The sequence below is a fragment of the Embiotoca jacksoni genome, unplaced genomic scaffold, assembly GCF_022577435.1.
Source record: "Embiotoca jacksoni isolate LCO1_2020_lvr unplaced genomic scaffold, fEmbJac1.0.p SCAF_8, whole genome shotgun sequence".
NCBI lineage: Eukaryota > Metazoa > Chordata > Actinopteri > Embiotocidae > Embiotoca > Embiotoca jacksoni.
Window position 1 is genome coordinate 14637343 of NW_027185436.1, and position 24592 is coordinate 14661934.

Sequence of the window (24592 nt, forward strand, 5' to 3'; positions counted from 1 at the left end):
GGACATGTCCCTGAACAATGAAAGCACATTCCTTTTCTCACACCCAATCTATAATAAGGATTTCAAATGTGAGACATATTGACATGAAATACAGTGAGAGCGATTTTACGCTCTCTAAAACTCTCTCTTGCTCTCTCTCCTTGCTCTCTCCCCATATTCGTCTGTCTTTTTCATTTTTCTCTCACAGATCAGAGGACAGGGGGAAGCCCCCTTTCATCTCTGTGACAGTGCTTTCCACCTCCACTGGTGACTATAGTGCTCCTATTGCACACTGGGATGCCAGACAGTGCAGAATGCCACGGGCCTGTGTGCCCTGGCAACCACTCCTGTTTTAGATGCCCCCTCCTCAACACACATACACACACACACACACACACACACACACACACACACACACACACACACACACACACACACACACACACACACACACACACACCTCCAGCCTCCAGCTCTCCACTCCCGAGCCTTCGTCCACAACTCTGACCACACAGAAACCCAGACAGGGCACTGATGGATGGGGCTGGAGAGAGCAGAGAGTCCCTTGATGTTGGAAATAAATCTGACAGGCCCTACTGGATAAGGCCAAGCATAATCTTTCCCATTGACTTCATGCTGAAGGGTGTGTGTGTGTTAGAGACAGAGAGAGAGAGAGAGAAAGAGAGGGTTTGTCCTTTTTTTCTACACCATTTTCTTTATTTTCACCACCCTCCCTCATCTCCACCTCAGCCCTTCTTTTCTTCTCCACTTCTCTCCTCTATGGCAGCAGAGATAATGCCATAATTTACAGCTATGCATTGTAGAAGATGAATGATAGTTGCTTTTCTCGCTTAATATGCATTCACCGTTACCAGATAATAGTCTTTTTGTAGGAATAATAAAAGAAATACCTTCAAAAGAAATTGGGCATTTTTATGTTATATTCTCCTCCTAATGTGCTAAAAGTGATATATAATTTTAAATCTTTCATTAGAAACAAAATTGATAATGATGAAAGTGTGATATAGCTGCTCCTTTTTCATATTCTTGAGTGAAATATTGCAGGGGGTAAAAAAAAAAGTAAGTTTTTCATATTTTTCCCCCTTAAGTAGTCGCCCATGTGTATATGGAGGGGGCCTAGGAAAGGGGGAAAAACACACACAAATAATTTTGCACACATCTTTTGGAAAAACATTTGCTCTTGCATAAATATGCATTCCATGTCTCAGTCACAAACAGCTATGTCTCTTCCAAGTTAACGCTCCCCATGTCTCCCCAGTAGACAGTGGAGGAGGCTGGAGCGACAGGATGTGTGTGTATCTGCACCGAGAGAGGCCGGGGGCCCGGTGTCCACGGGCCAGTTTCCCTCGGGACCACTCATAAAGGACTCGGGTGACCTTCTGACCTCCTCATCCTCCGGTGGGTCGCAGCGAGAGGTCAGAGGTTGTTTGAAGCAACAGGGTATCAATATGTGACATTCTCTCAGACAAACCGAATCAAACAGAAAATGTATACTCTGGCAAACAAGGAGATGTTTTGAATTTTGGTTAGAGGGCTGACAAGGTTCCAAATTTTTATGGAAATGACTTCATTCACAGTTATCTAGTCTAAATTTGCTGACAAAACATGACATCCAAGAAGACATCCAAAGCTTTGCTCAATTTTGTTTCGGAGGCTGAAGTGGGAACACTACAGCTTCCACGTAACTACATTTAAAAAAAATATATACACAGTTGTCTTTTTGTTGTTGTTGTTTGTTTGTTAGTTTCTCTTTATTAAGTCAATCCAGCAGACCAGAGATCAAACCAATTAAACTGAAATAAGAAAACAAGATGTGGTCACATATTGTTAAGATGTCTCTTCAATAACACACAATATGCCATCAAGACTCAACACAACACAATGCTTTGTGCCTGCGAATGGTTTTAAAATATTTTCAAGCGCATCTTTTTCCTTTGTATCTCCCAAACGACATATCACTAAATATAGACTGCATGTATGAATACAATTTGTAATGATCTGTAAGTAAACCAGGCAGAGGCCATTCATTGCATTTAAGGTACAAGCTAATTGACAGGCCTAAAATAAATGTCTCCCTTTGTCCAGAGCAATGTTCAGAATGTGCTGCCTTCATTCCAATCAGTTTCCCAGTTCCTGAAAACAGCGCAGAGTTACATTGTCTTAATTAGGAACATAGGCTGGCTTTAGAGCAACGTGTGGGAGAACCTAGAGGTTGAAGAGCTCTCTGAATGCGATGTGTATCATCATCCTAATAAAATATAACACTGAAAATTAACTGTGTTCGACCTGAGGCACGCAGAACAACAGGGTCCACAGACCATGGAAAAATGATGCAGCTTCCAGTTGTGTGTGTAGGCATGTGTGTGTTTATATAAGTGCACAGTGTAGCACCACAAAGGAAGCAATTATGGAGAAAAAAAAAAAAGTTGGTTAGTGTATTCATTCTTTTATTGGAGTTGAAGGGAGAAAATCCCAGAGAAGAAAATGTGATGTAGACTGCAGCTGCTTTGTCCTAGTTTAAGCACCACATTCGCCAAAGTGCATCAAACTGTCAGCAACTCAAACATGAGAAATGGATGAAGACAATGGTGCATTTCTCACAGTTTTTCTAATAAACTGTCAATCAAACTGCTGCATGAATGACACTAATATCATATGATGCAGCATTCCATATCAAAGATCCCATCGATGCTTGTTTCCCCCCTTTGGCTCAATCTGAGGCCTGTCCTCCCCTCGTATTATCACCGCCGTCATTTGGATTTGAAAGGAGAGAAACAAGTGCTGCACCACTGCCAAGGAGAAACCTTGATCTCAGAGCATTTGCATTCGTCACCTTGTTCCCCTGGATGTATGAACAGTTACCAAGGCGCTTTCTGATTGGATGGCACTGAAAAGCAGGCATTCTGCTAATGCTCAAAACAAGCAGGCTCTCCCCCTCCCCCTCCACACACTGTCACACTCAGCTGGTGGCACTAGAGGGCAGTCCACTCTGTTGGTTTTTATTGTTTAGGGGGCACCTACAGTAGAATTTGCCTGAAGGGAAAAAGGACACAGCAAGAGTTTTTTTTTTCTTTCTTTTTGATTTTATCAATAACTGTACATTACATTACATTTAATTTAATTTAGCTGACGCTTTTATCCAAAGCGACTTACAACACACCGATGGCACACAATCGGGAGCAACTTAGGGTTCAGTGTCTTGCTCAAGGACACTTAGGCATGTGGACAGGAGGAGCTGGGATTGAACCACCAACCAATTCTTTTAATATATTTATATATATTTCATCAATTTATTCATGTCAATTCCTGGAAAAATCTATTTGGTTTAATGAGCTTACTTTTTCACCACAAAACATTAAGCTTTTGCTAATGAATTTGGAATGTACCAATCATCTTCAACTAAGCAGAGTTTTTCTAGAAAGTTATGGATTATACATCCAAAACATGGAATATGAAATTCATTTGTGTGGCTGGGTGGAAATCCTTCTCAAGAAGAGTGCAAAACTAAATTTAAATGTATCCTTATGATACAATATAAGTTAATTGATACTAATATATAGTGTAGCTCCCCTAAAAAAAGCTGATCTAAAACTCATTATATTCAGACCAGTGCTTCTGAGCACGCTTGAATAATAAGCTCCACTGTCACTGCAATGTATTTCAGTTTAATTCTCAATAATTTCAAAAAGTCAGAGATGCATTAGAAATAATATATATTGAACATATATTATATTAATTGATAAAAGAGGCTAAACATCGCTGTTATTTTACATTAAGATTCTAAGAGAACCAATTAATTTAATCTCTTAATATGTGGATACACACACACACACACACACACATACACTGTTGAAGGAGCTATACTGTGGCAGTGTGTCTGTGGTGTCTATCAAGAGCCTGCTAATTAAAGGCCTACAACAATGAAGTACGGAAACCCCAAAGGAACAATGTTCATCTGAGATGAATTAATGTAAGTGCAGTGGTGATTACCAAGAGGGCAGTCAGCCATTTCATATTTCTAGCATAACACAGCGGACCTTCACATTTTAACCATGACAAGATTTAAACGTAGTTTACATGGTGAGAGGCTTATCTCTGTTTTTTACTCTGCATTTTTTTTCCTTGCTTTGCACTTTTAACTGCTCGAAGTTTAACTGAATAATGCCATGCTACACAGTAGCCTTTATCAGCGAACAATGATTATATATGGGGATGTGAACAATGGCGACAATCAGTGTGTGTGTGTGTGTGTGTGTGTGTGTGTGTGTGTGTGTGTGTGTGTGTGGGTGGGTGTCTGTGTGTGTGTACTTCATTGGAAAACGCTGACAAAGTCCTCCACAATGCTACATCATAAATGTTGACTGCATCTTGACTTTGTGTAGCATTTTATGCTCCTTGTTAACCAATAAAAATAAATAAAAATTCTAATTGACACAGGATGATACACTTGACTCGTTACAATTTTCTGAATTAATTCAGACCAAATCCCTGGTGTAAATAATTTCTCTTGGTTCTCTAATCTTCATTATTAAATATAACCTTCTAACTGTTGTATCTCAAAACAGTTTGTGTGGGTTTTTCTGTCACTCAAGAAAATTTGAATAAATAGTGAATTATTTGTGTATTTATTACCTTTAAATAAACTCTGCTTTTATCTCACTTGTCAATAAAATTGTTGTTTCAATCAAGAGCTGTGTCATTGCAGGTGTCATTTCAAAATATGCTGCTTTTTGAATTTTGAAAGCAATTTTTGTTGTGTGCTAAATAAACTCAACAACTATCATCAATTTTTTTCTTAAATGTCAGTTTTTCAAAAATCCCACTTGCATGTGACATATAAAGACACTTCAATGTTTTATGCTACCTTTTCAGCGGTTGTCATGGCAATGAAAAGATGATAATTGCATGTATTACATTTAAGGTGATTGCTACATGCTGATCTCAGTCAACCAGTCTGCCACTGGCACTCAGTTCCACAGGGAACCTTTTCTGTTTTTGTTATTTCGCTTTTAATTTGGAGGTATCATTGTAAAGAATAAAAAGAAAGAAAGTAAAAATAGGTCAGAGGAGGTCAAGCAATGTAAAGTGCTCTCTTTTAGGACATTCATGGTACAAGGTCAGGTCAATCATGTAAGTATGGCTGCTGCTTCTCACAATCAACATGACGATGGGATCACCCTTCTGTGTTGGACAGAAAGCCCACTATTATAGCGTCACCTCTTCAGAAGCTTCTCAGTTCTTCTGGCTGTGTTAGGGATGGAGGGGCGGGGGTCTCTGCTCCCCTTCCTGAATCGGAGTTCCACGCCGTTCTGTGGAGAAGGGACCTCTGTGAATAGGCCCCACTCAAGAGGAATAAAGGAACCTCTCCACTGGTTTGTTTTGGAAGCTGTCTTATTGATCTGTCTACCTATGAATGAATGCATTGGCCCAGTTTTCCCGCTCATGTGGACAATGGCACTCAAGGCCTGTATTAACTGGCCTGATGTTATTCCCAGAGAATAGTGTGTATTAAGAGGAGTTTGGGAGTGTTTGTCATTTCATCGCTCTCTCTACTCTACTAACCTTTCCCACAAGAATAGAGTCGGCAAACTAAGAAAAGCAAATCAATGGCCATTGACAGCCCCAATCAATGCTAGTTTGCACAGGGACATATCTCATGAGCGGGGTGATGCTAAAAAAAAATAATTTACAATATTACTGAGCACCATCATACAAAGACAAGGAAGACACAATTCTAAATCTTGCTTGAGACCTTGAAGATCTAAAAAGGACCTACTGTAAATGCAGAGAAAAGCTTTTAAATCCAAGGCATTGATTTGGAAAGAGGATCTTATGTGCTCGTAGTGTCCAAGTGCAGATAAAGCTGTGGGGACCTCTGTGTGGAACTGTTTTACGCTGCAACATGTATTTAACTCGAGACATAGAATTTCCTTTAAGCACATGAAAGCATGAATTCCCTGAGAAGGATATACAAAACAAGAACAATCAGCTCTGCAGTAAAAGTCAAGAAGGTATATAAAAACCAACACCACTTTATTCAAGTTATTTAACAGTTTTTCCACTCAGAATCAGTATAAAACCACATTTATTTCATCCGTGTAAAAAAAGTTATCATTTGCCTGTTTTAAAAACACACAACTAGCTACATCAAGTGAACAATTTTGCAACACATGAACACCCCCCCACCACCTCACACACACACACACACACACACACACACACACACACACACAAACAAAGCCCATTGTACCATCTTCCACACCAGCACTCCTCCAGGGGCCAATACTGTGCTCTTGTTGGCATAATTTAGAGGGATGAAGGGAGAGGGAGGTTCAACAAGGGGACAGACAAGCAATGAGCAAACTATTTTACAAATAAGTCTTTTTGGTGAGGAGGCATTTCTTAAACTGTTATCCTTTATGAGCCAGGATTAGCACAAAAATTAAATATTATTAGTGGTTCGCTGTCATTTTGGTATTATGTTGAATATTCACACTTTTTTTCCTCTTTGGTCATCTTGGAGCAAGTGTCAGCATGAAAAGATGATGAGCAATAAATCCATCAGAGATATTTCTCCTTCTTCCCAAAATATGACCTCTTCTTTCAACTTAAAACAAAGGCTTATAAGACTTTGCTCTGGCTTTCAATTCAAATACCTGAAGTGCCAATAAAATCTAAAGCTTCATAAATCAAACCATCTTCAGGTTGTGTTACTGCTAAGGCCGTGTATGGAGCCAGTGAGCCAGCAGAATATAAGGATAAAATAAAAAGGACAAAGTAAAGAACATAATTTATTTAAGACAAAATCTAAAGCAGAAATAAATACATGGAAGAACAACAATGTGTGTAATTTAATTTGTGAACCCAACAATGAATAAACACTTTCATTGGTAACAAAGTGAAGAAACGATGCCTGATGGGAACAATGAATCCTGGAAGCATCTCAGCTATTTCTGAACCGGACCGCACCATCAAACAAAGATGAATCTGCAACTGATTTGTCAAACACATTTTCAAAACTGATTTATGCCAATCATGCACTCCAACAACAGAATAAAGGGATGGCTATTCAAATTTGAAATGTTTACAGGCCTCAACATGTGTAATAAATACAAGATAGATCAATCAATAAAAATAGTCATTAGCACAAAATTAGATTTTGTTTGAGAGGCAAATTTAACATATGGTAGTAGACAAGTAGAGAGTTCAAGAAGTGCAGAGGGCATGGGGCTAAATCAACTCACCGTACATATCATCTTAATGAAAACAATCTAGAAATTAGGCAGGATTGATACATTCATTATGTGCATATTCTCCATCATTTAAAAACAGACAAACTAAAGCTAAGACTTTCGACATCAGGAGCTTAGAAATGTTGATATGGTGCTGCTGGACTCTGTAAAATGTGTTCTGTACAAAACTCTGTGCTGAAATGTATAAATTCCAGCTCTGTTGTTCAGGAAATTAAATGATGAAATGACTGCCAGAGAACCACAAGAGTGTGGGATCTGTAATTCGTCTGGCACCATGTACCCTACATTCCGAGACTGGACAATCATATTGGCCAGTGTGTCATCAGCACAATGACTGTTTGTGCGTACATTTGCCCACCAAAGAATTACAGGATACCAAGACACAGTTAATACTTCGTGTCCTTTTGAGAACCAGAACTAGTGATGCCATCAAGGTGGATCTACAGAAAACAGAAGGCCGCAGAGTTTGTGGTCCAGTTTCAGACACGAGCAGACATTTCACCCGCAGTCATTAGGACATCGGGGGACAGACTACACTTGGCACCATTTTAAAATTAAAAACGTTTTGATCCGTTAGAAAAAAAAAAGAATAAAAACAAACAATTGATCTCAAATTAGTTTAAAAGCAATGGATGGGTAAACGTAAAAAAAAAAAAAATAAGGAAAGCGGAACATAAAGGCGTTAAGCTTATCAACACTAGTTGACATCATCTTCTCTTGATCACAATGCCCTTTCAGATTACAGCTGACCTACAGCAGAGATCCGATACATGCAGACAGACACACAGGCTCGAGCATATATATCTTGACTGAGCCCTACGTGCTGTCCTCGCTTTGAATCATCTTTGCTGCTCAAAGAGAACTGTGTTCTCCCATAGCTTCTAAAATGGCTCAGTTAAAAGGTTACAATGCAAATGAAACATCACAAATCTATTGGAACGCCTTTCATTAAAAAACATAAGTCTGTCCTCTATGGCAAGTTTAGTTACACAAATTTAAATACATCAGCTTCAAGTCAATGAGATGTCTCCCTGTGAGTTTACATCTCCTCTTGCTCCTCTAAAAGTACAGCTCTTGTTGTACACTATAAACCGTGGTTAGCTTTGAGCTCTTCCCAACCAGCCTGGAAATATCCACAGGCTGCCTCTCCCTCCTCCTCCTCTTATAAACAGAGAGTCACTGGTCCTAACCACAACATTTTAAGACTCTGGCAGACACTTTTGTGAGACGTTTGAGAGAAAACAGGCCATTTTGTTATTAAAACACATTTCAAAGTCTTGATCAAAAGACAAACGTGGGGGATGGCAGTTGTCAGTATCCCCAAAATGTAACAAGCCCAAGGAGAAAAAAACAAACAAACAGTTAACAAGATTTGACGCTAGTATGTCAGTACAGACATTAGCTTCAATAAAAACCTCCAGATCCAGTGGTATTCTGTGATCTAAATGCAGCTTCTTCACAATGTATGACTGAGAAAAGTGAGCACAGCCATGGTCTGTGATACAACCTGGAATATACAGTAGACAGCTGCATGACTTTTAATGTCAAGGCCGCTCCAGTCATACTGAGAAACCCCAGAAGTGGATAAGCCAGTGGTGAAATTAATTTCCAATACACAGTAAAAGGAGAGTTAGCAACTACAATAAATAAAATTGATTTTAGCAGTCTGAAATCAGATTCCCGTGGGCATGCATGAAGCTGTAAAGAAGCTACATTTTTGATTTCCTAAAGTAAAAGATATTGTGTATCTAAGGATGTTGATTAACTTAGCTCATTGTATGTGCTGTTATGAACAAATACCATTGACTATACTCTCCACACTGGATCCCATAAATATGGCAGAACTGAGCACAACTGCCGCACCACATTTCAACATGTAAAATTAATTGTAATCAGCATCTCAGACACAGTATTTTACCTCATATCATTCAAATTGCCTACAGAAACCTGGATCCATTTTTGATTATTATGCCAATACAGCTGACTGATTAATATTCCTTTGACTCTTACGGTCTCTTATTAAAGTTTATAAATCTTGCTGCCTAAAAAAAAGTAGTGGTCGTAGAAATAAAAACAATGACAACAATTCACAGTCATCTGTGGAGGAAGCACTGGAAGTTGAACCGGGAGCTCTCATGATATGATAATCATTTTGAGGTGGTCAGGGGGAGGTAGGGAGGGAGGAAAGAAAAGGAATGAGGAGTTGCGGAGCAGAGTCATCAGTAGGTCTCCATTGCCCCCACTCAGTCTTTTCTGATCAGGCCGAACATACGGTCGCACTGTGGAGGTCTGGATGCCACGGTTGGACTGGTGATGCTATGCCGCCATGAGATATTGATGGTAGAAGAGGCCAAATAGGGATGTAGAGAAGAGGCAGGCTGCAATCCACCAAGTAAAGAAGGAGAAGAGGCCCCTAAAAAGTAAGGGGCTGAAAACAGTCTGCAGGCCTCCCAGGGCCACTGACAGCTGAGCGACTGATGCCCGGGCTCCTGTTTCTACCACTGAAGCTGATGTTGGGGCTGCTACTGGTGCTGCTCCCATCACAGAGTCAGAGTTCATATCGTGGGTGCAAGGCAGGTCTTCTTCAGGATAGACCCACCAGGAGTGACCACCTGTAATAAAAGAGACAAAGAAGGAGAATAGCTTGAACTTAAGGAGCGCAATGAGATTTTCTAAAGTAGAAAATCACTGCGCAGATGATGACTCACCTAAGGTTTTTAGCAGCAAAGTTGTATGTAGCAACATCACCAGGGGTGCCACATACTGTAGTGCGATTACACACAAGTAGTAAAAAACACGCGCAACCTTGGTGAAATTAGAGAAGAAAAGTATCAGTACAATAGTTACTACTGAACTCGCGGCTTTTTGGTTCTCTTAAACACTCTCAACAAACAGTATAGAGTAGGGATACAACATAAAATGGGTCTCAGGCAATGTCAGTTTTAATATTATTTCTTATTGGACAAATGGAATGTATATTGATAATAATGGATCACTGGATGATTCAGATCAAAAACCATAACTTTAGAAATAAAACATTCTGTGGAATTTTAACGGCACTCCAAAATAATTGAATATGATACTTGATGATGTTGAACGTGATCAGTCATTATTAATCAAACTTGTTTGTCTTTTTGTTTGTGGACCACATCTCCTTCAATAAGTCGAGAAAAGAAGTATAAATTATTGCTATTGAGACCGTGTATGTATTTGCAGTGCCACATATTCTAATAATAAGTCAGTCAGTTAATGTAACGAAGGGAATCATAGGAGCTGATCTGACTGGCCACAACTGAAGCCAGTCTAAAACACACTCACTGATAATGTATTCAATTTCCAAATACACTACAGGTAGGCTGCATGCGTTGTGTACGATGCATGTACACAGTTGACTAAATTTTGTGCTCTATTATTTCCAAGGGCAGTATTGTCTTTCAATCAAAGGAAATTTCTATATTTTTCCACCGCTGCAAAGCAGCAAGTTGGCTCCATTCTGACTTTCACTCAGTTGCCAACAGTATGTCATGTCTCCAAAGGGATAAAGTTAAAATGTTTATATGAATACAGAGTTGTAACGGAGTATAATCAAAATCAATACTTCAAACAGCTTTTCTCACCATCTTCTGCAGATCAACGGTACTTATCCGTCCTGCCTCCTTCTTCATCTGGTCCACACCCTTCTGGGCCAGGTTGAGGTAGGCCTGCAAGTGATGTCTCATCATAGCGAGCCGGAGCATACATATCAGTATGATGGCCCATAACCGCAACGTGTCGTACATCTGTTCAGTCATCCTGACATTAGTAAAGAGATACGAGTAAGAGAGGAGAGATGAAAGCATGGCAGCTTTTTCTGGGCTGCAAACTAAACACACCATGTATCTCCGCCATTCTTTGGATGCTAGGCAGAGACACTGAGACACAAAGGAGAGCCAGTAAGAACAAAAAAGTCACAAACTCAGAAGAAAAAGTAAGAGAGGGTGAAATTAAGGTGTAAAAAGGTGAAAAGGGGGTACTGTAATATGAAATCAGACTTAGTTGGGTTTAACCTTCATGGCATCCCAGCCACTGTCAGTAACAGAAGAAAGTTAGACACATGACAGAGTTTGAACTTATGCAACAAAAGAAAGATGCTATCTTTGTCCAGTTTAACCCAAGTAGACAATGTGTGTATTGTTGTCACTGCATCTACGAGCTGATTTACATTCCTTATCTCATTGAATCGTTGTAAATTCCATTCTCATAACTGGTGCTACCTTGTATCCATTTTCCAGCACAAAAGCCACAATTACTTTTATTTTCACAGCTCGACAATGTTGTCCCATCCCTCTTGTTTAAGCGACTGGTAATTAGCCTGCCAGATATCAAGGGAGTCCAACTGACTCGCCTACCAAGATCAATCAACAAGAGCTGCAAGAATGTATACCTCTGGTAGATTTGGGATTTCATGAATTTATATGGAGTCTAATGTGTGTTATATAGCATTTTTCATCTAAGAGCGTTGCTCATGCCCAATTATTTCAATTTGTAGTTTAGATGGTTGAATTTTCCTACACACAGCTGGTATAAGATAAAAATTAAAGTCCCTGTTAGTACATTCATTCTCTTTTTGAGCATACTGATTGAAATGTCTTGACAGTCCAATGAAAAGGGCATTATAAAGAAACCAGAAAAATTTCATTAAAATATTTTTGCTCAAATCCATCCAGCCAGAGCAAACAGTATACAGTATATTCTATTTATGAGTAGGAGAAATGTTCCTGCAAAATGTTATTGTATGCACATGATGTATACCAGATAATTACTTTTACTTACAAAGGCACACTCTCCTTTCCCAGAGTGGGGTTCATTATGTAGTCCTTGGTAATAGGCTTCACCCACAGAAGGACCATGATGAGAGGGGACAGGAAGTTGATATGAAGCAGGGTCCTGCAGAAATAATATAAAGCAAAATCAAAAACTTCTGCACGGAAGTTCTCTGAGTCATCTATGAATCAATGCATTATCACTGAAATCATCACTTTTTAATCTTAATTTGAAGTTAACAGTGAGAAATAATGTCCGTATTATTGATGCAACTTTCCGTGATGGGTGAGAAGATGACCAAAGCACACATTTTGAAGGGCCTGGAGATAATCCCTGTGGTGTGTCAGAGACAAGGTCTGAGGATGTAAATTCATGACACTTAAGAGGGGGGGAATGGAAGAGGAGGCCATTTTGGAAAGTCTGCTATGCCAAAGTGAATGCAATGTGCTCCCTGCTCAGCACCCCCTATCATGGTCAGAGACGTGCCACCCAGTGAGTTCTGAAATAGAAATCTGCCCCAACTGAGGAAGTCTTCATCTGACTCGCAGGGTGCTCTCTGCGATATACGTTGGCGTCTTGTTAGTACTAGATGGGAGCAGTTTTTGGAGCAAATTTAAGCCCATCATGCATTAATCAAGTAAAAAAAAAACATATACATTAACTTTACATAGGATTACTTGTAAGTTCTACACCCCTGAGCCAGTTCACTAAAACATGAATCCTAAACTGTATCATCTGACAATGATAATGGTATTATTTTGAAGTTTAAGAATAGAGTATGTTATCTTATGAATATCTAAAAAAAAAATACATTGAAAATATGGGCTTCAAATTATAAACTCAACGCACCAAAAGTGAGCACACCTTTCATTAGAGAGACATTCTTTCACTAAATATATTTTGTACGTCTAATGGTGCCAGTGTGGAGCAAATCTGTGGAGTGATGTTCTGCCATTCTTCACAGGTGATTCTTTTCAGCTTTTCTTTGCTGGAGGGTTTTATTGTTCCACCTTCCACTTTAAAATTCAGTTTTGACTTTGTACTTCTTTGGAAACTCTTGTGTGATTACTGCAATGTGTTTGAGGAAATTGTCAGGTTGGAGATGTCCCCTTCTTCCAAGCCTCTGGAGACTAAGAGTCCTTATTTCATTCAGTATTTGGGTATAAAAACCTCTATTACAGTATAGTGCTTGCATTTACAGTTCAAATATCTTCTCCTGTACACCTTTTGCTGTCATGCAGCACACTACCACCTTCATGTTTCAGTCGGTCACCACTATGCAGTAGGGAGGCTGTGGCTCAGTCGGTAGAGTGGGTTGCACACTAATCGGAAGATTGGTGGTTCGAGCCCCAGCTCCTCCTGTCCACAAGCCTAAGTGTCCTTGAGCAAGACACTGAACCCTAAATTGCTCCCGATGGTGTTGTAAGTCACTTTGGATAAAAGCGTCAGCTAAATGTAATGTAATATGGTGGGCCTTGGTAGGTACACGCCAGACCCCATCTGATCCAAACAAATTTATTTTGGTTTCATCTGACCCACAAATGTGCTGCCAAGACTGGGCTTCTTATTGTGTTCTTTGGGAAAGTTTAATCTCATAAGTAACACAAGGTAATTAAAAACAATTCAACATTTCCTCAGCATCCTTTATGAATCAATACATTATGGATAAACTGAGAGTCTCACTGCCAGCTGATGCTCTAGCACCCTTTCAACTGACACAACCCAGGCCACAACTGAAAGAGTTGTCTTCACAGGTTTGATTAAGACTTTGTTCATGCCGTTAGCCTTAGTTGGAAAGTACATGTGCACACAGGTGCACTCACTTTAACAGTGTTGAGATTTTACTTTGGGTACCGTATCTATCCTGTTCATTTTTAATTACACTTGGGATCAAATCAAAAGACAACATCATAAAATTCATAAACATTTTCGTGAGATTGGGGTGCCCTCAGCGTTGTTGTATATTGTATGCTTTCCCTTAAGGTACCAGAGAAAATAAATGAGGATCAATATTTTGGCAAAGCCACACACTAAAGGCTGAGCATAGAAAAAGATTTACTAATGCAGATATAAACCGTAGTCTAACCAGCAAAAGTAATCAATATAGAAACTTTTTACTGACCAGGAACTCTTTATTGATCGTAAAGGTCATGTATCTGTAAAGATAACCACCTTTTTCATCTGTCTTAAGGAAGAAATCAAACATATTCATTTAAAAATACATGAGTGAGCACAGAAGTGAAGTCAATTACTACAAGACACTCACTGTGTAAATTTGGCTGTGGTTAGATTGAGTGCATCTAGGTGCATCTGGGCCAATCGTAGACCAGGGAATGTTAGAAATGCCCCAATCAGGGAGCAGAGCAGTGCCAGGATCAACTTGAAGGTGAGTTTAGAGATGGGACCCCTGTAAAAGAGAAAACACAGTGAGATATTACTGTAGTTTCATGAGTCATGAAGAATTCATGAGAGCAGAGAAAACAAAAATGATACTATGAGAATACTGATATTGTGCTTACTGGGACTCCAGGCCCTGGTGCTCCAGAAACTGTTGAGCGCTGTCAGAAAAGTTTGCGAAACCTAGACATTAAGAAACAGTGACTCAATCACTGGGGCCAGAAATAAAAAATAAAAAATATATTACCATAAGGGTCATTTGTGCAAACAGCACAGTAGAGCACTGACCTGTCTCCAGACCAAACTCTAGATAGTTTTCAGTGACAATGAGAATGGCCATAGCTTTGACAAAAAAGAAGAAAGCAAAAGTAATGCAGAGTGAGCGCTCGCCTCCTTCCTCCAGCTTGAAGTAGTGGGCCGTGAGAGAGAACAGGGTCTTACTATGGGAACAGAGTCAAGGAAGAATACTTCGAGAAGCATACGGACATAAAAAGAAAGTCCAAACCAAAATTTTTTGTAAAACATAGCTTTTCATCACATAAAATGTTTTTCAATCTTTACAGAAGTAAACCTCAGCCCTTTAATGCCACACAAACTCTCCTATCTGGCATATGTGGCTACAGTGGCTGCCACTGAGGTCATGACAGTATTTTACTCTTTCCCGTCACCAGTGATCTGGTCGCCGTGGAGATGAAACCCTCAGAACATTTCACGGTGACAGAATGCCATTCAATCCCTTTCAGGCCAATTCAAGAATGTTATTCAAGCTAGTGGATTCTTTCTTCTTCCAACCCTCATTTAGTGCTGTGAAGACAGCTGTACAAACATTCACCAGATAAGTCAGAGCCAACACGAGGCAGAAAAGGAAATAGTAATCTTTGAGCTATCATGTACTGGCCTACAATCACTACACTGCTAAGTTGGCCTGTCAACATTGGCCAAAGGGGGAGAATACCCAGTCACGTTGATGCCTTTCAGTAAACAAGTGGAAAAAAAGTAAGTAGATACCATTAAATGCATATACTTGAGGAACTCCAGTGTCATCTAAGGTTAACAGAGCAGTGGATCTGATCTCCAAGGCAAGAGTCTTAAGCATGTCATCAGAGCTGAAATGGGCAAACTGAAATCAAGTGTCCTATTAACACATATATTGGGCCAAAATATTCCCCTCATCTTCATCTTCATAGTCCAATTTCAGCAGTTTCCCCAGTCTGTATTTTTCCCCAAGCATATCAGTCTGCTGGGCTGTGAAAATGGGGCCTCCAATCTCCGACGCAGGCAGGAAATGACACACCATCTGACCAAGGTGAGCCAGGTCTGACCAGGAGGACTGGAAAGATTGATCCCTTTGGTCAGTGGCAAGTATAATGTGTATCATTTAACCATCATTCAGCGTAGCAAAATAGCAGCAGAAGGATAAAGGGGAAAGCTGTCATTTTATAGCGCCACTGCTGCATCCACACAAGTTGGAATGATTTGGTGTCTCTTATAGACAAAGACATGTTGACCTATGACATATATACAGTGTGAAAATAACTGAAATGTGTGAGTGCACATGCGAGTATACAAAAACCTGTTTGTTCAACAGAAGCCTCAAATTTTACCAATTCAAAGCCCAATTCACACCACAACAGTGAAGACACTGAGAAGAAGAAAAAAAGAAGCAAGATGTAAAGAGTGGTTTATGTAAGGATACATGACAAAGGCAAGTACTAGTAGGCACCAAACCACACTGATGTTCATCTCTGTTGAGGGCTGAGCCACACTGTAGTAGAGTTCTGTTATCAGATAGACCACAGTTGCCGCTACTGTGAAATCCACCAGCCACTGGAACTCTGGGAAGTAGTGCAATGCTGGGGGCATAAAGGATATTACTTAAATTAAAATATCATACTATATAATATACTACATGGTTCAGTACATACAAACATTAAAGAGTGCGTGAGAGAACAGTCAGAATTAAACTCTTTCTAAGACATACTGTATCTCCTCTTGGATTTATACCTAATGTGTCGACTTCTGTGATGCATTTCGTCTCCAGCTGTAAGTCTATGTCCTTGGGAACTGTTAGTGGCTTATTGTCTATGTGACCATTGTACTTCCTAGAAGAGGACAGAGCAGAAAAACAACATGTAGGGTCAGAAAAATTGCAAAACAGCTACTCCAAAATGCAAATATGCAGAATTTGAACCATTCTTTTGCAGAAATGCAAACTATAAAAGCCAGAAAAGATCCTTTTAGAGGGATGCTTCCTGGTAGAAGAAAAAAAGGGAAATGGCTTGAGCTGTCTCTTAAAACATAACTTGATTTTCTTCCAAACAGATAGTCATTGTGGAGGTAAATCCATCACGGGTAAATTAACTATGGCTGCCCCAACTGAAGTCTGTCCTAGTCAACTAGTTGTTGGATTAAGCCAGTGGTTGATTTGTCATCAAACGTTTGATATAAATTTAATCAATTAAATATATATTTATGGGGGAAAGCGAGCTGATTGTTAACAATGCTGACAGCAAATGCAGTAATGATTCTGAATGTGTCAGAAGAGCCAGCAAGGAGTATGAACATTTTGCTAAATGTATTTCCACCCATTATATTGAATCTAAAAAATGATTGGTAGCCAGAGCATAAGAGGACCTGGACCTCTAGCATGTGTGTCTTTGTGTGATTGGTATCAAGCCTTTTCTGTAGTGATGAGGAGAGGCAGAGACCACCTTTCTGAAGGGGAAGACTCAGGCGGTAACAAATGTTTCTGTACGGTTTTTTTTAAAACTTCCTTTACAAGGTGTAGTTTGAGTTTTTTTTTTTTTTTTTCTCCCAGTGACTTAACGACCAATGAAAACTTGACCGACTAAGCCTTTTCTTGTCGACTAACACTTAATTCACTGTTTCGGGGCAGCCCTATGTAAAACCCTTCCTTTTTGTGAGGTTCATTGCAGCTGTGGCATCGAAAAATAATATATTAGCAGAGGTGTATTTACTTTTAGCTCCAGTACTGTGGACTCTTTCATGACCAAGAAGTCGACACATCGGCAGCGTTAAATCGCTAACAGCCGGTGAATGAAGAGCTGCTGTCTAGGGCTGAAGAACTGTCTGGTAGGCCTCCTCAGTTATGGACTTTGTTCAGCCCTGTGAGTGCGGGGGATTCACAGGACAATACCACTGTAAGACTCTAAGGCCAAACATGCTCTGGACAGATTTCATCTCTGAGGCACCTGACAGGAAAAAAGGGGCTCAGCTCGCCCCCTGACTGAGGGAGTTAGACAGTTAACAAAGGGAATGGAGCTGCATGGCACGAGCTGGCAAAAGGTCAGTGGTCCATCTTTTTCTTCTAGGGATTACTGAGCATGTGGTGCTAGAGAGCCTTGACCTGCCTCATACAGGGTCGGAGAAAGGACGGCACTACAAAACCGCCTTAAGTTAGGAGCTGGACACCATGTGGAACAGTAAGGATTAACTTTCAGTGGCGATTTTAATTTAAATTCACATTTAAAAGGAGAGCACAAAAGAAACAGTACTAAATTCATGTGTTCAACATATGGTTCAACTTCCACCTGCAGCCCTAAAAGATGAATAGCAGTTTTTTTGAATTGCAAAGCAGTCTTGAAGGAAAATCATCTCCCACAATCAACGCTTGACATCTGATCACTTTGAAGATGTAATGCTCTTTGGGACACTTTGATTCCAGAGTGGATGCAATCCTTTAAAACTGTCATCTCCTAAAATAGCCTAAATGGTAACGGTCCCCAAAAAGCAGGACCAACGTTTCTCACATCCACCAGACAGGACCACTTTTAAGATGAGAGGCTTTGAGCCCCAATGAAGAGCCATAAAAGAACAAAACAACAAAAACAAACTTCCGTCTCCTTACTTCAAACAAACCTTAAATGAGCCACATAAACACATCAGCTTCATCTTTTTGTCAACATGCCTGTGGTCTCTCATTTTTTTTCCCCACTCTGATGAAAGGGGTGCCTTCTCGTATCTCCTGTGTGCCACTATGTTTCCGGACCACCAAACAATAGCCCTCCTTCATTTCTGCCATCACTTCCAACCTACCTGTCTTTCCTCTTCTGTCCTTTTTGTTTCCCAGCTAAGCTCCTCAACTCATCTTCCGTAGGGTGCTGATACCACCGCAGACTGTGAACAAAGACAAGGACAGGGATGTGGAATTAAGGACATAAAGGAGCAAAGAGTGAGAAAAAGGACTCCATTGTAGACATGGAAAAAGATTGCGACTCTGAAGCTAGATTTGCTAGTATGGAAGAAGTAGGTAAGTGATTTGGGTTTAAACGTATTGTATAATACATATTGAGAAATATTATATATAATCACTTGTCTGTTCACTTCCCTTTCTTGTATGAATAAGGAGATTTCCCCCACTGTTAAAAGCTTAAATTGCCTTTACGTCACTCTTCAAAAGTATTTATAAAAAAAAAAAATATTGAAAAATTATGTTTTAAGTGGTGACTTAAGTCTATGAAAATGATTCAAAGCCTCAGTTTGCAACAAAACAGACATTTCTAAAAGCTTTCCTTTACATCAGCGACTCTGATACTCATTTAAAAAGTACTTGTCAGAGGCTTTACAACAGTAAGGTTATTCATCCTTAAGGACTAAACTTGAAATAAGAGCTAATTTAAGAAACATCCTTTGGAAAACGCATTTCTCACAACCTCCTTAACTTTGTTTAGAAAACCTCTTGTCAGGGCATTTTGAGAAGTACTCTGTGTGGTGGCGGAAGATAGAAGGAGCACAGCTTGTTTTTCCTCTTGTATATTTATTTATTATGGAAAATTAATAACTAAATATGCTGAGGGGACATGCCAGGCCTGCAGCTTAGGGCAAAAGTTTTCAAAAATCTTTCAACAGTGCCCTGGAAATAAAAATGTATTAATTATTAAATGTGTTCCAAGAAGTTGTTTACTGAAAAACATATGTGGCACTAATTAGAGGAAATGAGGCTGTCCTCTCGGGTCAGCCCAATATTTTGATGTCCTTTTGGTCTTTGCAGTATGTTTTAAGGAGTCTTTTTCTTCTTCTATCCAAACTCTTTTGAACACAGCTCCAGTCTGAATAAACATTTTGATCTCTATTGTTCTGGACTCTTTTTGAAATAAACTTTGCAGGAGGCAAGTAAACTGAAATAATTTTGCTGTAGCATTTAGGGGAATGATCTGAAACAGTAGGTAAGGGACTCTACATTACCTGCCACTGCAGAGTAGCCATCTTGCAAAGGAATAATGAGGTACAATTTTCTGAATTACACTGGCCATTACCATGGTAACCACCAGCTGCACACCGATCACACCCTGTGGAAATAGGATGAAATTTAAATCACATTTAAATTATGATCATATATGCCATAAAGTAATTACACATGAAAACGTATACAAACTGACACATACAGAGTCATGTCTTCCAACTGCATCTGTATAAAATGTTTGATATACAATTCAAAGTCCAAAATTATGTTTCTAATCTTAGATCAAACAATCATCATATCCTTGTAAGGACCAAAAGACAAACATGTTGATACTAATCATAACATGTTTTTTTCCCAGAAGGTACAGCAAATGATGTCTCAACAAACTCTTCAAGATTGCAGTTGATAAAGGTTATGACCCTCAATTTAGCTTGCTAGATAATATAATCATATTAAGATTTAAAATGTAGATATGTATTGGCTATTAGATACAAATCTTTAAAGGTCCAATATTGGATAACATTTTTATTTCTATTTTTTTGTTACTTATTAAGCAATTCTAGGTGTTCTATAAATGCTGTTAAAGCATCAAAAAATGCACTCCATGGAGAAATGCACACAGCATGAATTTAGCTACTGTGCTGTTTTAACTTCCAAAAGTTTATGATGTCATAAACACACGCTTATGTCATACGTTTGCACTCAACACAGCCCACTGTCCAACCTTTTATGTGGAAGAAAACACAGAACGATCATTGAGCTAGCAAACTAAAAGACCAAAGAAAATCTGCGGTTGGCCCGGGCATGTGTCACTGAGAAAAGAGTCAGCCAATCAGAAGAGAGGGTCCTTGATATCAATGCGTCTTAAAGGCACAGACACAAAACAGACGGTTTTAGTTGAAGCTCCAGAGAGGAGCTTAAGAGAGGAGATGTAAAAAAAAAGTATATAGACAAAGATACTGTACATACATATTAAGATATTTTTTGCAATGATTGTTCAAATTTGGTTGATAAATACAAAAGACAGGCATTGAAGGCAGGGTATTTTGCAATTAAACAATAAACTTTATAAGCCAAACTGACATCAGTGCATTGAAATGGCCAACTTTACTGGAAATTCAATAATATTAAATGTCAATTAAAAAAAAAGAGAAAATGTTTGAATTACTCCAACCATCTTTCTGCATTATGTCAATGCAGAAACATATATGCCATTATTAATTCATCTGTGATTGGCCAATATTGATAAATCTGTCAGGCTCCAATATTGAGTAGTGCAACTACGATGTGCACAAATAAAGAACCCAAAATGTGTGGGTGGCCACGAGCCAGCTCTCCTGTGGTAGGTACCCTAAGAATTGGCAACATAAGGAGCGCAATATCAACCCAGCACACTTTAGATCAATATTCACTTAGGCTTAAGAGGCCAGAATCATTTCCATCAAGCTACACTTTTATCCACTCACTGTAGGCTACGATCAGCGAGTTGGCTTCTCTTTGGGCACCAGTAGGAACCATTGATATCTCTGCCTGCACACATTGGAGCAAAGAGAATCAATAGGCTAACTAATCCCCAATAAAATAAGTTTATCTTTGCCAACAATAGTATTTCATCTGGGTTAGCTGGTACCTGTGAATCTACACTTGCAAACTCATCACCTGAGAATTACAGCAATAAATCCTGTAGCTTTCAGTATTTTCTCAACATGATGTTTAAAATAATTGAATTTACTCAGCAGAACCCAGATGAATCCTGGGGGTTTATCTGGTTGTTTTACACTGCTAATTTTACTTTACATTATACATATCTTGGTGGCCGTTTGGAGAGTCATTATTCCATTTATATGCCTTTGACAGCTTTACTTTGCTGTTCTTATATTAGCATCATTGTAAGCTGTGCGAACAAAAAATTGTTGTATAAATTTCTGCACTGACACTCATTTAGTTGAATATCAATATAAGAAAGAGGTTTTAGTTAGCTTTGGTTACTGCTAGCTGAAAATGTGAACTTAACATCGCACATATTTTCCTTCTAATGTAAGATTGGACCAAAGAAAGCATTAATCATAATGAACAACGCTGCACATAATATATGAAAGTTTGTTTGAGTGATGGTTAAATCCATGCCAGACAGAAGTAAGTATAGAAGGAGGAAGTGAATAACACCTAGCCAGGGGAAGTGGTAGGTCCAGAGCAGTACACTAGACCTAGATTTTGGATTGGTGATGGGGATCCCCAGTGTCACCCAGCATGGGGTAAGCTCCAAAAGCCAAAGTCAATACCTCTTCTGGAGTCAAACAGGGGAGAGTGGGTACCATTTATTTGGCAATTATACTCACTCAGATGTGATGTGTGACCAGACACAACCTCTCTGACTCAAGAAATTTCTCCATGTGAGTAATGGTCATGTTATATAGGTCAAAAGCACACAGTCTTAGTTTGGTGGATGCTGACCATCCTCTGTGGGAGACCTGCTAGGATCTCGGGCCTGGGGGAAATTGAGCCAGCATGGACTCCCTTATCTTGGCCAGTCCGCTTGACCCCCTCCTCGCAACAACCAAATGAAATCTGCAGGGGGTGGGCAGTGGGAGCTGCAGTGATAACCACCATCCAGAAGAGCCCAAACACCTCACTACCCTTTTACCAATGAAACTAACTTTGAAGCAGTGAAACCCCATACTGACCAATACATCCCCAGTTGCATTCATCTTGGTCACTCTTGGATGTATTAACTCCCTTTCAAACTGTCAATTTGTCAACTATTGGGTATTCGAAGTTTAAGATAACACTACAGCTGTAGTTACAGATGAGCCAGGGTGTTTGTCATTTCTGTGATACATTGTGTGTAGCTTAATTTTTTTTTCTTTTTTTCCCCCTTCCCTTTGCTCTACAATACACCCCAATAGCACTACAATAAACTGTAAATGTTCACACTTTATCGGATTGTTCGACCTGGTTTATTTGAGAAACAAATAATTTGATCTGGTCATTGATGCTATTTTCTAAAAAGAAATAGCACCGTTGTCTTGTTGGAGATCCCACAAATTGTTAAGATCCCATCTTACTTTGAATTATTGTTACTCGAGTCAGTTGTGTTGAGATGTAGGACATCAACTGTGTTTTAGAGAGAATAAGTCAATGCTGTAACAAAATAACATCATCATGGATGCAATCATGACTTCCCATTCTTGGCATATTGTATGTCGGGGCAAATCAAGCTACAACACGTTTTACATTTTCTTTGGTTTTACTATTCAAATACGGATATGGTCCCGCTATATGCACCTTGTATCTGCTTGCAATTGTGTTGATAGTGTCATAAACAGGCCCAAACTGTTTAACTATGTTCATCTTGCATGTTGGTGCATAAAACTGATATATTGATATATAATTTATTCATAAAAGGGGGTGTGCATGATGGGTTCATTTCGTGTACTATTAGTTCCATTATCATTAACAGTTATTTGGAGCCATTAATTGGAAATACCCAGCCCTCTTGCTAAGTTTGAATAACTCTGATGTATATTGTGTAAATGACAAAATAAGCACACAGAGCAGCTTGCCGTCATCATCCATCCACTTGAAGATGGAAACGTTTTTGTGACTTTTTTTTTTTTTTTTACAAAACCCTTATCATGAAATTAGCTTCAGAGTATCAAGAGAGCTCAACATACGTTTGTGAGATTACAAATGCTTTAAACCCTAATTCCTCTGAGGGCATCCTGAGGTCAAACTGAGCAGGTGAGCGAGATGAACACACCTTGACTTCTCCCAAAGGTATCCTGAGGCCAGCTAAACTGTACGCCAGCTGCTGCGTTGCTCACGTTTCTTCAACCTCTACCTTGCAAAACTTACAAATATCAATACTCCAAACGCTGTATGCGAATAGACAAGTCAACCATCATCATCATCATCATCATCGTCGTCATGTAAGTCGACGGTAATCGCGTGCCACCATACCTGATCTGTACCTGCTCTGGTTAGCGAGCTAAGCTAACGTTGCTTTGCTTTCATCACAACAGACCGGACGCAAACACAAAACAACGACGCAGTAAACATCGACATTTAAAAAAAAATAAAAAAAAAAAACCCGATCTTTGCAACTTGATGCTCTTTCGTAACGACGAAACGGAGAAACGGTCGCGTCCAGGTGCTCGCTGTCCAAAGACTCACCATGTTGATGCAGTGCAGCTAAAACGGTCTCTAACCCGGCAACACTGAGCACCCCCGAGTCGGAAATCAAGCGGCGAGGAGCACATAAGCCCTTCTTGCGATGGTTACGCACAAAATAAAGGGGTTTCTCATTCAAATTGTCGCCGTATCCTCACGCAGAGGGGTTACATCGTCTAAAAAAAAAAAAAAAACCCCAATGGATCCAACCTCCGCTCGCAAGTATTTTCAACTGCAGTAGAGGTCACACTAAAAAGTCTGGGTAAAAGAAGGTGTCTTCGGCTGTGCCTGTATACGGAGAGTGAAGTAGGAGGATTTAGTTATTCACGCTCTCACAAAATTAAATTAAAACTGCAACTGAGAAACTGTCACGTATGCACGTATTACCTGTCATTTTAAATATGGTGTAAACATTACGTACACTTTGGGGTTTTATGAAGGATTAGAAAAGACTACTATCACCGTTCGTTAGGACCGCCCCACCCGGAAAAGAGCACAGGATCACCACCACACATGACATCGGTAACCGCTCTGGATGTGTGACAGTCGGGATTTTTTTTTTTTTTAAGAGTGGAGGCAAATAAACAGTCTCCCAAATTATAATCCCGATCAGATGCCTGTCAGTGTGATCATTAAAGGCTGTCTATACCCTCAAATATTAAGGAGACTGTTTAGAGATGTATGTCCACAAACTTTTACTGACTTGACATTATTAATATAAAGTCACTAAGTGTATTGCAAGTCAACAGAAATGCTAGATAATCAG

The 24592-nt window shown here is 39.5% G+C and overlaps 1 protein-coding gene across 1 annotated transcript; it reads right to left on the reverse strand.

Moving 5' to 3' along the window:
- Nucleotides 1–6778: 6778 nt before the first annotated feature.
- On the reverse strand, nucleotides 6779–24064 carry tmem161b (transmembrane protein 161B). Its single transcript, XM_069178357.1, has 12 exons — nucleotides 23830–24064; nucleotides 19659–19762; nucleotides 18510–18590; nucleotides 16458–16555; nucleotides 16150–16306; nucleotides 14742–14893; nucleotides 14576–14636; nucleotides 14323–14463; nucleotides 12066–12179; nucleotides 10871–11045; nucleotides 9962–10058; nucleotides 6779–9865 (listed from the first exon to the last, which is right to left on the reverse strand). The coding sequence occupies exons 1-12, from the start codon at nucleotides 23830–23832 to the stop codon at nucleotides 9570–9572; spliced, it is 1479 nt and encodes a 492-aa protein (XP_069034458.1). The 5' UTR covers nucleotides 23833–24064; the 3' UTR covers nucleotides 6779–9569.
- Nucleotides 24065–24592: the final 528 nt, after the last annotated feature.

What these genes read in the sequence shown, in the direction of transcription:
- tmem161b (XM_069178357.1), bottom strand. An exon ending in CTAGTACTTGCCTTTGTCAT is followed by an intron (nt 14,894 to 16,149) that starts GTATCCTTACAT and finishes CTGTTCCCATAG; the next exon opens with TAAGACCCTGTTCTCTCTCA. An exon ending in CACCAGGGCCTGGAGTCCCA is followed by an intron (nt 14,464 to 14,575) that starts GTAAGCACAATA and finishes TCTCTTTTACAG; the next exon opens with GGGTCCCATCTCTAAACTCA.